The sequence below is a fragment of the Stegostoma tigrinum genome, chromosome 5, assembly GCF_030684315.1.
Source record: "Stegostoma tigrinum isolate sSteTig4 chromosome 5, sSteTig4.hap1, whole genome shotgun sequence".
Classification (NCBI taxonomy): domain Eukaryota; kingdom Metazoa; phylum Chordata; class Chondrichthyes; order Orectolobiformes; family Stegostomatidae; genus Stegostoma; species Stegostoma tigrinum.
This window is the reverse complement of record NC_081358.1, coordinates 10,046,220-10,062,114: the sequence shown is the minus strand read 5'-3', so window position 1 is coordinate 10,062,114 and position 15,895 is coordinate 10,046,220. Positions and strand designations below refer to the sequence as shown.

General features: G+C 43.0%; 1 protein-coding gene across 1 annotated transcript; it reads left to right on the top strand.

Moving 5' to 3' along the window:
• Positions 1-24: 24 nt before the first annotated feature.
• Positions 25-9,665, top strand: otulina (OTU deubiquitinase with linear linkage specificity a). Its single transcript, XM_048529380.2, has 3 exons — positions 25-228; positions 5,367-5,488; positions 9,103-9,665. Exons 1-3 carry the CDS (start codon positions 121-123, stop codon positions 9,530-9,532), a joined length of 660 nt encoding a protein of 219 aa, XP_048385337.1. The 5' UTR covers positions 25-120; the 3' UTR covers positions 9,533-9,665.
• Positions 9,666-15,895: the final 6,230 nt, after the last annotated feature.

Below are 15,895 nucleotides of genomic sequence, written 5' to 3'. Positions count from 1 at the left end.
GTTCGGCTCGCGCGCAGCCATCACGTGCCCCCAAGAAACAACGCCCTTCCAATGACGTCATCCCGATGACAGCCCGTGGAGCGGTGTGTCGCCGCAGGGGGCTCGCAACGGCGCGCCGTAATGTGGCGGCTGGGTGCAAATCAGAGCGACGACGTTTTCGACGAGGAGGCGGATGAATTGCGGCTGTCCAGGAACGAGTGGAATATCTCTATGGGGCAACGACTAAAGGTACCCGGGTTGGAACCGCCCGGTAGGAGTGGGGTTCGGGCCTGTACGTCGTATCTGGTCTGTCTCCCTGAAGGGGACCGAACGCGTGCATTTCCCCTGTCGGTTTGCGCACGCTTTCTGCGCGCGGTCCCTGTATGTGCGCGCTGGTGGTCGCGCGCGCCAGTTTACCTCGCGTATAACTAGTCGAGATGCGCGATACAGATGTTGGAATGCCATTATTTTATTAGCTCGACTGCAGCAGATATGAGTAGTTGGCCGGAATTTCAATGTTAAATATCTAGTCTAACTTTTGAGTAAGTATTTAATAAACCACTTGTTTGCCCCTCATGCCTTAAATCCATTTAAATCCCCGAGACCCTGACCTGACACCCCACCAGAAGCCAACATTCTGAATGGATCATGACAGCACCGAAACAATGTTGGCTGCTTGAATGAGACTTTGACTCTTCCATATCTACCCTTTCAAGTTGACTTAAAATATCCCTTTGGCGTTATTTGAACAAGCCCAGGAATGTTCTGGCTAACGCCTATGTTCCAAGCTCGGTTTGAGTCATTTGACTTGGGTGCCCTGAGGGTGTGCACGATCTCCTGGAAGGTTGTGATAACCCTTGGTGGATCTGGAGGAACACAGCACGCCAGGCAGCATCAGAGGAGCAGGAAAATTGACGTTTCGAGTCTGGACCCTTCTTGTCCCAACCTGAAACGTCAACTTTCCTGCTCCTCTGATATTGTCTGGCCTGCTGTGTTCCTCCAGCTCTACAGTGTTATCTTTGACTCCAGCATCAGCGGTTCTTACTTCTGTAAAGTTTGTGTTTTTTTTTCGGGTAATATTGTATATGAGGATTTCCAGGCTCACTTCATTCTGTAAATGTTCTTTTTTTTTCCTACGTTACTTTACAGTATCCCCTTTCCCTCCCTATTTTGTTTTGTTCTGTCCTTGCCCTGAAAAGAGAACTCTCAATTTTACTTTCAAGTTCTCAGTTGTCTAGTTGTTCATTCCCCATGAAAGTTTTACAGCTTACTGGCTTGCCTATTTGGTGTCATCTCTCTCATTTCCTTCACTACCTGTTGAAATGATTGCTTCTCACTTCCTGGCCACTTTCACTGATATAGCTGTCATCTCTGCTGCTTTCAGTCCATAAACTTGAACATTTTACTGGTTTAGACATTCATCATCAGGATCATAAGACGTAAGAGCAGAAATTAGGCCATTTGGCCCATCGGATCTGCTCTGCCATTCAAACATGGCTGATAAGTTCCTCAACCCCATTTTCCTGCTTTCTCCCCATAACCTTTGATCCCCTTGATAATCAAGAATCTATTTATCTATCTTAGTCTTAATTGTACTCAATGACCTGGTCTCCACAGCCTTCTGTGGCAGTGAATTCTATAGATTCACTTTCTGGCTGAAGAAGTTTCTCCTTACTTCCGTTCTAAAGGGTCTTCCCTTTACGCTAAGGCTGTGCCCTTGGGTCCTAGAATCTCTTAGCAATGGATGCATCTTCCCAACATCCTCTCTGTCCAGGCCATTCAGTATTCTGTGTAAATTTCAATTAGATCTCACCCCCCCCCCCCCCAATCCTTCTAAACTCCAATGAGTTTAGTCCCAGAGCCCTCAAACATTCCTCATATGTTAAGCTTTCCATTCCTGGGACCATTCTCGTGAACCTCTTCTAAACCTGCTCCAATGCCAGTACGTTCTTCCTGAGATATGGGGCCCAAAACTGCACACAATGGAACATCATGAAACATTGTGAAACCCTTGCTGTCTCACTACTCTTCTCCATTCTAAACTGTTATCATAAACCCATATAGAATCATAGAATCCCTACAGTGTGAAAACAGGCCATTTGGCTCATCAAGTCCACACCGACCCTCTGAAGAGCAACTCACCCAGACCCACCCTATCACTATCCCTGTCACTGTGTATTTCCCATGGCTAACCGACCTAGCTTGCATATCTCTAGATACTACGGGAAATTTAGCATGGCCAATCCACCTAACCTACACATATTTAGACCTGGGAGGACACCAGAGCATCTGGATATCCAATACAGAGGGAATGTAGAAACTCCACACAGATGTATTGACAGTTTCAGATGAACTGCATCCTCCACCCTTTCCTTCAAGAGCAAGACACTCACTGGTTTCTTGGTCACTAAAATTGATGCCATCATTTCAGCTGCATCTGTTTCTGTTTCTGTCTCTGTCCCTGCTCACCAAACATACTCCTACTGAAGTTCAGAGATGGTAGAAACTGCAGATGCTGGAGAATCTGAGATAACAAAGCGTAGAGCTGGAAGAACACCGGAAACATCAGCCTTCCTGCCCCTCTGCTGCTTGGCCTGCTGTGTTCAACCAGCTCTACCACCTTGTTATCTCCTACTAAAGTTCCTCTGTTCTAGCTCTAAATCCACCTTTTAATTGATTTCTTTCTGTCCTTGTATCCTGCTTTCATTTCTTGCTGTCTCGATCTTATTCTGACCTAGTGAGGAGTCAGTGGGTTTAGTGGTCATGTCACTGGACTAGATCACCAGATGTCTAGGCTAAAGCACAGTGGATGCCTGCTCAAATGCCACTGTGCCAGCTAATGGAATTTGAAGCCCATTAATAAATCTGGAATTGAAAGCTACCTCTTTTAACTGTGACTGAAATTTAATTGGTTGTTGTACAAACACATCTAGTTCACTAAAGACCTTTAGTTTAGGAAAGATTTCATTACCTGGTTTGGCCTGTGTCATTCCAGATCCACAGCAATGCAATTGACTCCTAATTCCCCTCTGAAATAGCTGAGTACTCTGTTCAGGGGCAAATGGGGATGGGCCACAAATCTTAATAATCTCAATGATGTCCACATCCCATAATAATAAAGAAAACAGCTAATGATCAACTTCCCTTTCTAGCTCCTGTTTTCAGCTGTTCCCTCTCTTCAAATCTGCTATCATTAACCACTTCTCAATTTAAAAAAAATTCTTGATCCATCAGTTCCCTCAAACTGTTTCCCAATTGCAAACACTTTGTTGTGCTGCAAAGTTGTTGAACATTATCTCAAAGTCCATGTACGTCTTTTCCAAATCTGCAATTTGGATTCTCTGCAATCAAACAATTTCCCTTCCTGCAACACTGCAGTGTCCATCATCAGTGTCACAAGTGATAATAATGTGATCATAGTAAGCCTCTTCCTTCTTTGTATTCTTCACCGATCTGCAGCTTTCAACAATGTTGACCACATCACTTTGGTTGCACATGGGACTGCCCTTGACTGGTTCCACTGTTATTAAGTCCTAGTCAGAGAATCAATTACTTCTGTTCCCACTTACACTGTTACCCCTGAAGTTCATCATTAAATTATTCATAAATCTCATCTACATGCTGCCTGTTAGTGGCATCAATTGTTCATATTCCAAAGACAAGATGACAATATCTGTGCCTTGCTACAACTCCCACCAATTCCCACACTCTCTCAGATAACTTGATAGACAAACAAAAATGTCCTCTACTTACAGTGAATATAGAATTTAGGTCAGTTCTTGGTGATGGTTGAGAGATGATTTGTTAGTGATGCTCACAAATTAGAGGGCACAGGTATAAGGTAACTGGCAAAAAGAAGCAATTGTGACAGAATGAGATGGTTAGGATTTGGAATGCAATGCCACGTTCAAAAGCAAACTGGATTGTTTTCTGAAAAAGGAAAATTTGTGAGCTACAGGGAAAGGCGGGTGTGATACTGAGGATTGAATGGCCTCCTTTGCTGTGTGTAATGATTGTGTGAACTGTGTTGATAGCATTAAAACTACTCTCTTTGGTTCCTACCACAAAATCTGTTCTCTCCCTGATGACTGTCTGAGGCTGAGACCACTTACAACCTTAGCATCCTATTTGATCTTGAGATGAGCTTCTAATTACACTCACTTCGGTAATATTCTCTCTCTGCTCAACCTTAGTTCTTTTCCTGAGACCAGCATCCATACCTTTGTTGTCTTCAGACTTGAGGATTCCAATGTTCTGGTTTGGCCTCCCATCTTCCACCCTCCGTAAACATAAACTCATTCAAGATTCTGTCCATATCCCAATGAATGTCTTTCTGTTTATCTATATCAGCTGTACACACTGATTACATTATCTTCTGCAGTGCACCACTTCAGCTTCAGTGTTCTGATACTTGCTCCCAAATTCTTCTACGCCTTTTCCTCTAATCTGTTCTGTACTGTCTTCTAAAGATGCAGGGTAAACCATTTAAGATTGAGATGAGGAGAAATTTCTTCACCCAGAGAATGGTGAGTCTGTGGAATTTGCTACCAGGAAAACATCAAGGCCAAAACGTTGTTCGATTTCAAGATGTCAGGTATAGCACTTGGGGACATCAAAAGATATGTGGGAAAAGCAGGAACAGGCTATTGAGTTTTAAGATTTGTAGCTCAGGTTGAGGTTCTGGATGTGAGTTTGCTCGCTGAGCTGGAAGGTTCGTTTTCAGACGTTTCGTCACCATTCTAGGTAACATCATCAGTGAGCCTCCGAAGCGCTGGTGTTATGTCCCGAATTGAGGTGATCAGCCACAATCATAATGAATGGTGGAGCAGGCTGCAAGGGCCAAATGCCTACTCCTCTTCCGACTCTGTATGTTTCTATGTCTTCAACCCTCTGAAATCTCTGCCTGATTGTGCTTTCCTTTTTTAACTGCTTTAGCTGCATGGAAACTTGGGTCTAGAATTCTTGGCCCAAATCCCATACCTCTGTTTCTAAAATATTCCTAAAGACTTACACGTGACCAAACTTTTTCGCATTGTCTTAATGTCTCCTTAGGTGGCTTAGTAACTCTTCTGTGAGACTTAAAATGTAAATATGTCTTTGAACATTTTACTAGCTCAAAGGCACTACATAAAGTAAGTTGCTATCGAGTAGCCATCCCTTTGTAAAATGATCAGAGTTCTTGATGGGAAGTTGCATCTTCTGATTTATTCATCAGGTAGCATAGCCATTACGTTTCTGTACTCTGAGCTGAGATGAACTTCATAGCTCTTATTCATGTGTTGGAAGCACCATTTTTGGGAGTATAAAGCATCAAATATCATGCTTAGTATTATTGTCCAGCTATTGGTCACTGATTGAGTCACTGGTTTCCAAATATTTATTTCTAGGAAGGCTATAGGGATGGGCTAAATGCTGGTCGAGAATCCACCTTACAACGTGGCTTCAATCAAGGTTACCAAGAGGGTGTGAAGAAGATATTAGTTCCAAGTCAAATGAAAGGGCTTCTGAGGTGAGAATATAACAGAAGAAACCTCAGTATTGTGGTCCTTTGTAGTTTTGTCCAATTATTTACAAAAGATGCCATGATTTGTTTTTTAAAAGAAAAGCATGCACAAACAATTTAGAGTGCAGGAACAGACTCTTTGGCCCAATTGGTCTGTACTCCATAAATGCTGACTCTCACACATCTTAGTGGATTTATTCGAGCCTATCTTGTATTTCGGATACCTACTTTTGAATGCCCCGCAAATGGGAATATCTTTTATTCGTCCACCCTAACAGACCCTTTCATACTTTTAAAGAAACCTGGGAATAGATTGATTGGGGTGGTATTTGGCTGTGTTGGATTTGTTCTGCTTTTTATGTGCAGAAATTACCTGGGCAATTTTCCACAATGTTGGATAAATGCCAGTGTTGTAACAACTGCACAAGCTTGGCAAGGTAAATGGCAAGTTTTGGAGCACTATCTTCAGTACTGTTGCTGGAATTCAGTCAGAGAATGTCAGCTTTGCGTATCAAGTGCCTCCAACAGTTTCTTGATATCACATGGAGTGAACGGAATTGGCTGAAGACTGACAACTGTGATGTTGTAGATCACTGGAGGGGACTGAGACGGATCATCCACCCAGCACTTTCGGCTGAAGATTGCAGTGAATGCTTCAGCCTTATCTTTTGCACTGATGTGTTGGGCTCTTGCATCATTTGAAGATGTGGTTATCTGTGGAGCTGCTTCCTGCATTGAGTTGTTGAATTGTCCACCACTGTTCAAGACTGCAGAGCTTGGAGATAATCTGTTGGTTGTGGGATCACTTAGCTGTGTCGATCACTTACGACTTATGCTGTTTGGTACACAAGTAGTTCTGTTTGGTAGGTTCAAAGCTCTGAGCATTGAAGGCAAGAATGCTAAACATCTTCTTAACCACCCTGTCTACCTGTGACACACATTTTCAAAGAATCACTAAGTACCTTGAACCCCTCAGTCTCCCTGTTCTACAACACTATTCAGGGCCTCACCATTAATTGTGTAAGTCCTGTCTTTGTTTGTTTTACCAGTCTTCAAGCAGTTCCATTCAGTCCACATGATATCAAGACACTGAATACTGCAAAAGCTATGGGCCCAGGCAACATTCCACTGAAAACCTGTGTTACAGAACTGCACCCCCAACCAAACTGTTCCAGCACAGTTACAAACCTGGCATCTGTCTGATAATGTAGTAATTGCTCACTTGGGTACTATGCACAACAAGCTAGATAAATCCAACCTGCCCAGTGACCACACTGTAAGTCTATGCTTGATCATCAGCAAAGTAAATGAAGGAGTTGTTGACAGTGCTACCAGATAGCACTTATGAAGGAAATGACCTGCTGTAACTCAGTTTGGTTTCTGCCAGGGGAGCTCAGCTCCTGACCTCATGAGAGCTTCAGTCCCATAATGGGCAAAAGAGCTAATGTTAAGGTGACTGCCTTTGACATCAGATGCAATATTTGACAGAGTATGGCATCAAGGAAAACCTGACAACACCAAGAACTTAGCCGAACTTGTCCTCACCCTCAACAACTTCTCTTTCAATTCCTCCCACTTCCTGTTGACAAAGGGGTTGGCCATGGGTACCCACATGGGCCCAAGCTATGCCTGCCTCTTTGTAGGTTACGTGGAACAGTCCCTCTTCCGTAGCTACACTGGCCCTAAACCCAACCTGTTCCTCGGTTACATTGACTTGTATCGGTGCCGCCTCGTGCTCTCACAAGGAGCTCGAACAGTACATCCACTTCACCAACACCTTCCACCCCAACCTTAAGTTCACCTGGACATCTCTAATACCTCGCTCTCTCTCCTTCCTGGATCTCTCTGTGTCCATCTCTGGCAACCACCTAGAAACCGATATCCATTTCAAGCCCACCAACTCCCACAGCTACCAAGAAAACACCACCTCCCACCCACCTTGCTGAAAAAATGCCATCCCTTATTCCCAATTCCTTCGCCGCCTCCGCATCTGCTTCTAGGATGAGGCATTCCACTTGTGTACATCCCAGATGTCCTTGTTTTTAAAGGGCTGCAATCTTCCCCTCCACCGGTCAAGAACACCCTCGACCGTGCCTCCCGCATTTTCCACAACTCATCCCTCACACCCCTTCCCCCAATAACAATTAAAACAGAATCCCCTCTTCCTCACATACCACCCGACCAACCTCTGGGTCCAATGCATCATCCTCCAACTCTTACGCCATCTGCAATCTGACTCCACCACCAAAGAAATTTTTCCCTCTGCACCCTTGTCTGCTTTCCAGACGGACCACTCTCTCCGTGACTCCCTTGTCCACTCCACACTCCCATACAGCCCCACCACACCCAGCACTTTTCTCTGCAACCGCAGGATATGCTACACATCCCCTTACACCTCCCCCCTTACCCCCATCCCAGGCCCCAAGAAGACTTTCCAGATCAAGCAGATGTTCACCTGAACATCTGATGTGGTATACTGCATTCGCTGTTCCCGTTGTGGCCTCCTGTACATCGGGGAAACCAAGCGGAGACTTGGGGACCGCTTTGCAGAACACCTGCACTCGGTTCGCACTAAACAACTGCACCTCCAGTCACGAATCATTTCAATTCCCCCTCCCGTTCCTCAGATGACATGTCCATCCTGGGCCTCCCGCAGTGCACAACTATGCTACCCGAAGGCTGCAGGAACAGAAACTCATATTCCGCTTGGGAACCCTGCAGCCCAATGGTATCAATGTAGATTTCCCTAACCCTAACCGTATCGCAAGCTTCAAAATCTCCCGTCCCCCTACCACATCCCAAAACCAGCCCAGTTCGTACCCACCTCCCTAACCTGTTCTTCCTCCCACCTATGTCCTCCTCCCACCTCAAGCCCCACCCCCATCTCCTACCTACTAACCTCATCCTGCCCCTTTGACCTGTCCATCCTCCCTGGACTGACCTCTCTCCTCCCCTCCCCACCTACACTCTCACCTTTTACTGGCTCCATCCCTGCACCTTTAACCTGTCTTCTCCTCTATCCATCTTCTATCCGCCTCCCCCTCTCCCCTATTTATTTCAGAAACCCCTTCCCCTCCCCCATTTCTGAAGAAGGGTCGAGGCCTGAAACGTCAGCCTTCCTTCTCCTCTGATGCTGCTTGGCCTGCTGTGTTCATCCAGCTCAACACCTTGTTATCTCTTAACACCAACAACTTCTCCACAGCCTGGCACTCAGCAGCTACCCAAGTCAGGTGAAACAGACTATCGTCTTGCTTGAAAGGATGATGCATCCGTTTCTTTGAGATAATTGGTCTAAGTATTGTTTGCAGTCTGTCAGAGGACAGAGTGGAACTACTATACCAGTTAGCTCCAGCTTGCAACTGAAATGTTACTGGGAATGGTTTACCTACATTGGTTTTGTGTCTATTAATCTTTTATTAATCTACTAAAATCTCAAAATTGTAACATCAGGAAATTGTTTGAACATGCCCGATACCAGACATTTCATATGAAAATATTCTTCTGAGTTATTTTTACTTCCACACCTGAAACTTGCTTTGTCTTGCTTCATAACGCCTGCCCTTATTGCTCTTACTATGATATAACTTGATTAAAACTCAGTATATTTTCTGTTTCTGCAGTGCATTGCTATCGTGGTTTCAACTGAATGGAAGTGATCCTAATCTCCTAGCTAAAGTAAACCAACTCCTCGGTGTTGCTGCCCAGCAAGAGGAGCTTATTTTTAGAAATCTGTGTGTAATCCCCAAAGAAACCAGTGTCAGTGATGTAATGGAGTGCATTGAAGACATGGGTTTGGACACTCTGCCAGAGAAGCAACCAGAGGTAAGCAGCTGTGGTGATGCTGCCAGTAAAAGCCGGGACTCTAGCAGTGAGACTGGAAATCCTGACCCTGGAATCAACAACACTACTTCTTCACAGATGAGAAGTTGTAGGACTACACCAGGAATTGAAGCAGAAATGGTTAAGCAGCTCTGTCAAGACTGTGCCCTCTTGTTGAAAGACTGTGAGCTACCATCAGAAATAGCACTACATTTCCAGCTGCAGCCTTGACCCTTTTCAAAAAAGTGTGTACTCTACAATCTCCAGCAACCTTTTGGGGCTTTTATAACTAGTTTGATTCAGTGTTTGCTACCTCTATGGGAAATTTTAAATAAAATTTTAATAAATTGTAAGGATGATTGTACCTAATCTGGTCACTGTTTTCTTAGGATAAAAGGACACTCTTTAGGCCGTCTTTTTCTGATCTGTTCTGTTGGACATTTTCTTGTAACATTCTTAGCTGCTAAACGCTACTTGCTTCAAAGTGTCTTATAATCAGTTAAGTACTTTCCAATTGTACTGTAATGTACATATAAAGGACTCAAACAGATGTACTGTACTAAAGATCCCACAACACCAGATTAATTTCTTTAAGGTGTGTGTTGAGTAATAACTATTGTCAGAAATGCCACAGAGAACTCTCTGCTCCATAAAGAGTGTTGTACTATCCTAATTTTAATGCAATGAACATTTTGCTGTCTAGAGAGTCTAGATCTTCAGAGTTGTGGTGTGGTAAGTAATGGATTAACAAACCAGCAACTATCAACTGCCCAGCCCATTCCCCTTCATTTTTTTGCTTTGAGTTTATACGGCGGCACTATGGCTTAGTGGTTAGCACTGCTATCTCATAGTGCCAGGGTTCACTTTCACCTTTTGGGTGAATGTGTGGAGTTTGCACATTCTCGCTGTGTCTGTGGATTTCCTCCCACAGTCCAGAGATGTGCAGGTTAGGTGAACTGGCCATGCTAAATTGCCCATTGTGTTCAGGGGTGTGTAGATTCGATGGATTAGCCACTGAAAATGCAGGGATGCTCTTCAGAGGGTCCCTCTGCACAGTAGCATGTTGCAATTTTGCACCATTTGAATAATAGTTCATTTTGCTGTTATTCCTACCAAAATGGAATACCCCACCTTTATCAACATTTTACTCCATCTGTCACACCCATGCCCACTCAACCTATCTATATTCCTCTGCAGACTTTCAATGTCCTTGGCATACTCTGGTCTACCACTCATCTTAGCGTCATCTGCAAATTTGGACACACTACACTTGATCCCCAATTCTAAATCATCTATGTAAATTGTAAACAATTATGGTCCCAAAACTAATCCCTGAGGCACATCACTAGCCACTGATCACCAACCAGAAAAACACCTATTTATCCCCACTATTTGCTTTGTGCTGGTTAACCAATCTTCTATCCATGCTAATACAGCATCTGCAATGCCATGCACCTTTATCTTGCACACCAGCCTTTTCTGTGGCACCTTATCAAATGTTTTCTGGAAATCCAGATACACCACATTTTCCAGTTGCCTGACGTCTACCACGCTCATAATGTCCTCAAAGAATTCCAGTGAATTAGTTAAACATGTCCTGCCAACCCATGCAGCGTCTGCCAGATGGGACAATTTCTGACCAGATGTGTAGCTGTTTTCTTCCTTGATTATAGATTCAATCATTTTAGATAAGCTAACAGGCCTATTGTTAGCCACCTTTCATCTACCTCCTTTTTTAAACAATGGTGTCACAATTGCTGTTTTCCGATCTGCCAGAACTACTCCAGAGTCCAGAGAATTTTGGTAAATTACCATTACTGCGTTTGCTATTTTCCCCAGCTGTCTCTTTCAGTACCTTGGGATGCATTCCATCAGGGCCAGAAGACTTGTCTACCTTTAACCCCACTAGCCTGCCCAACACTGCATTTTTAGTGATAACGATTGGTTCTAGATCCTCATATGCCTTAGCCTCCTTGACATCGATTATTGGCATGTTATTTCTGTCTCCCACTGTTAAGACCAACAAAAAATACCTGTTCAATGCCTCAGCCATTTCTTCATTTCCCATTAAATCCTCCTCCTCATCCTCTAAATGACCAACTTTTACCTTAGCCACACTCTCTTTATATATTTGTGGTAACTTTTGCTATTTGTTTATATATTGTGAGCTTGTTTACTCTAATCATCTAGCTTACCTTTCTTTATAGTGTTTTTTTTTCATGGATTTCTGTTGATATTTAAAGATTTCCCAATCCTCTAGTTCGATAATCTTTGCCACTTTGTATGTGTTAGCTTTCAGTTTGATATCTTCCTTTATATCCTTAGTTATCCAAATCTGATTATCCCTTTTCCTACAGGCTTTCCTTTTTCACTAGTATATACTTTAGCTGAGCCCTGTGAAAAATCACTTTGAAAGTCCTCCACTGTTCCTCAATTGGCCCACTATTATAGTTTTGCTCCTAGTTTACCTTAGCCAACTTCTCCCTCGTCCCATTTTAAGTTCACGCCCTCCATCTGTGTTTTAAATTCAACCATACTGTGATTGCTCTTTTCAAGAGGATCCCAAACTGTGAGATTATTCATTACTTCTGTCTTGTTACACAGAACTGGAGCTAGGATAGTTTGCTTCTTCACGTGTTCCCTCACATACTCTTCGAGAAAACTATTGCAGATACATTCAATGAACTCCTCAAGACTGCCTTCATTGACTTAGTTTGACCAATCAATATATAAATTAAAATCCGCCATAATAATTGCCGTACCACTTCTACATGCATGAGTTTTGCTTTGTTTATTGCCCATTCCACTGTGATGTTATTATTTGGTGGCATCCTGGTGACTTTTTCCCCCTTGCGATTTCTAGTTTCCATCAACATTGATTCAACTTTTTTTTCCTCTATAGAACCTGTATCATCTTTCACTACTGCCCTGATGTCATCCTTAAATATCAGTTAAGGTTGAGTTAAATTTCCAACCTTCCAAATAGTCTGATAACCTGAATATTTAACTCCCAGTTGTAACCACCCTGCAGCCATGTTTCTGTAATGGCCACTACATCATGTCCATTGGGGATAATTTTCTTTTCCTTTTATTTGTTCATGGGATGAGGGTGTCGCTGGCTAGACAGAATTTATTACCCATCTCCAAGTGCCCAGACAGATGACAGTTCCCTTCTGTAACGGACATTAGTGAACCAGATGGGTTTTTCCAAAAATCAACAATGGATTCACAGTCATCATTCGACTCTTAATTTCAGATATTTATTGAGTTTGAATTCCACCATCTGCTGCGGCAGGATTCAAACCCAGGTCCCCAGAACATTATCTGGGTCTCTGGATTAACAGTCCAGCAGTAATGCCACTAGGCCATTGTTTGCCCCATGCAGTCAAGTCATTTACCTTGTTTCAAATGCTGAGCATTCAGGTAAAGTGCCCTTATGCTAGTTTTTATACCTTTTGAATCCTAACACCTGCACCAGAAGAACCTTTGTTTTTAAACATTCTTACTTTTTTTGTCACTACTTGGTTTCAATTCATATTACTGCTCTGCTCAGCTGCTTCTTTTTATTTACTATCTTTATTCTCTTTCCTTAAGCCGTCACCCACTTTAGCTAAGTCAGAGCCTCCCCTTAGGTTCCCATTCAGCTGCCAAATTAGTTTAAAGTCCACCCAACAGTGCTAGCAAAACCACCTCAAGAATATTGGTCTCATTGCTGTTTGGGTGAAGACCATCCCTCTTGAACAGGTCCCAGTTATTCAGAAATCTAAAGCCCTCCCTCCTACACCACTGCTTCAGCCACTTAGTAAACTGCCTAATCTGCCAATTCCTAACCTCACTAGCACTTATCAGGTGCTAGTCACCAAATTAATTTGCCCTGAAAGATGTCAAGTTTCTTGAATTGTTAGAACTGGACCCATCTAAGTGAGTGGAGGGTACTCTATACCATTCTTGACTTGTGCTTTCTAGATTTAGGTGAGATATTCACCGCAGGATTCCTAGCCTCTGATCTGCTGTTTTAGCCATAGAGTTTGTGTGGCTAATCTGGGCAGTGGTAATACCCAGAATATTGATAGTGGGAGATTCAGCTGTGGTCATGCCATTGAACATCACTGGGGTGACAGTTAAATTTTGTCTTTCTGGAGATGTTTGTTGCTCGACACTTACCAACACAAACCTGGGTATTGTCCAAGTCTTGCTACATATGGATTGGGACTGCTTCAGTATCTGAAGAGTTATAAGTGATGTTGAACATTGTCCAGTCATGCCCATTTCTGACCTTATGATGAAGCAGCTGGACATGTTTGTTCTAGACTTTTTAACTCCCCGATGAACTCCTGCAGTGATGTTGTACAAGTGAGACGATTGATTCCCTATTAACAATCATTGTGCACACAAATATAATTGAAAATGCAAGGTAAACTAAAAGGAATTTAAACAAACTGTACTTTAATCTCTGCAGCTGATGTAAGTGATCTGCATGAGGCTTTACAGTCATGACAATTGGCTGAAAACTTTGAAACGAGATGAGCTGTGAGTTCAGCACTATTCATATCTCTTGCTGAATGGAATAAAGGAGAACTGGGAAACAACACAGTAACTGTCAAAATCCGTTCATTGAATATACCAGTACAATGCAATACTAAATTGAACACAAAACTCTGGTAAGCAAAGCACTTGGATTTTACAGGAAGCCTCTAAATTATCCTAATAACCAGCTGAATTATTGGCGCAGGTGTCTTTATTTGCCATTACTATTTAAAGTGCTGTTAAGTTAGAATTTATTTCCTTTCTATAAACATTCCATCTACAAACTGAATTAGAACCATAGAACTCCCACAGTGTGGAAACAGGCCATTCGGCTCAACAAGTCCAAACCACTCCTCCGAAGAGCGTCCCACCCTGACCCATTCCCCTACCCCTGCGTTTCCCCAAAACTAACCCAAACATCCCTGAATACTACAGGCAATTTAGCATAGCCAATCCATCTAGCCAGCACATCTTTGGACTGTGGGAGGAAATCGGAGCACCCAGAGGAAATCCATGCAGACACGGGGACAATGTGCAAACTCCACACAGACAGTCACCTGAGGATGGAATTGAACCTATGTCCCTGGTGCTGTGAGGCTAACCACTGAGCCACCTCATGTTTTTTTCTTTGACTCCAAATTTAACATCTATTTTCAAAACTGAGCTCCACACATTTTATTCTTTGTATTTGTGTTTCCAGTTTTTTGGCTGTGAGAGATGACATTAACAACCACAGATTTTATTCAAGTGGTCTCTATAACTCTGAGCCCAACAGAACTAGACACAGCAGGATTCATATTGACTCTGATTTTGTTTTCCACAGATGCTGCCAGACCTGCTGAGTTTTTCCAAAAATTTCTGTTTTTGTTCTTGATTTACAGCATCCGCAGTTCTTTTGGTTTTCGCAGCAGGATTGAAGTTGCGGGACTTGGGGCAGATAGTTACTGAAACCCAAAACTCACGGATTTCCTAATATTTAAATAGCCCATTGATTTTGGAACATGATGACAGGCAGAAAAGGCAGCCTATCCAACCACGTTAAAAGATAATTTAGGAAGTAAGTGGGTAAAGTGATATATGAGTGATCAGATAGGTCAGGGTAGGAGGCTTGTCAGGTCAAGATGGGTGAGGGGTAGTCAGGTGGTTGAGGGATTACTTGGGGCTGGTAGTCGAGCAATCGGAGTAGGTGGTTCAAGTCTGCATATAATTGAAATGCTAGCCGGTTGTAGTAGCAGTGACAGGGCAAATTGAGTAGGGATCAGTTTTGAGGTTACCCAGGAAATAAACTAAGATCGATCTGTGTAACATATGGAAAACTATTTCGATACCTAGGTGGTGTAGCAGCCCTAAAATACACATTGCCAACTTGGCCATACAGCAAGGGATGCTGGGTACATTGGCCAAGTGAAACTCTGAAATCATAAAAGCACACACCAGACACCGTGCAAATACTGCAGCCAGGTATTAATGACATTAGCATAATGTAAAAGGCATCAGTTAGTCTGCACAGACACCCCAATAACTTATCCATTAAACAAGGGGCAACCTAGACAGAAAGGTACCAAGTCCTGCTACACAAAGAAACCTGACAGTAGCATGCCATATAACTGATTGACTTTTGTTTCAAACTATTAAGTGTATCTCCCTGATTTGTCAGAACTACAGAAAGTTCCAAAAAACCATTTAAAAGGTATAAAAACAGAGTTTACCTGCTCAGCAAGTATGGCAGCATCTGTGAAGTGAAATCAGAGTTAACGTTTTGGGTTAATGAGCTGAGGAGGGGCCTCTGGAATATCAAAGAGTGGCAGATGGAATACAGAGTAGGAATGTGTGAGGTTATGTGCTTTCTGAGGAATAATAGAGGCATAGACTATTTTCTAAACGGGCACAGGCTTTCAAAATATGTAGAACAAAGAGACTTAGGAGTCCTAGTTCCGGATTCTCTTAAGATTGACATGTAGGTTCATTTTGCAGTTAGGAAGACAAATGCAATGTTAGCCTTCATTTCAAGAGGGCTAGAATATGAGAGTAGAGACGTACTGCTGAGACTGTGTAAGGCTGTAGTCA

What these genes read in the sequence shown, in the direction of transcription:
- otulina (XM_048529380.2), top strand. Translation starts at nt 121, where the DNA reads ATGTGGCGGCTGGGTGCAAATCAGAGCGACGACGTTTTCGACGAGGAG. An exon ending in CTATGGGGCAACGACTAAAG is followed by an intron (nt 229 to 5,366) that starts GTACCCGGGTTG and finishes ATTTATTTCTAG; the next exon opens with GAAGGCTATAGGGATGGGCT. An exon ending in CAAATGAAAGGGCTTCTGAG is followed by an intron (nt 5,489 to 9,102) that starts GTGAGAATATAA and finishes CTGTTTCTGCAG; the next exon opens with TGCATTGCTATCGTGGTTTC.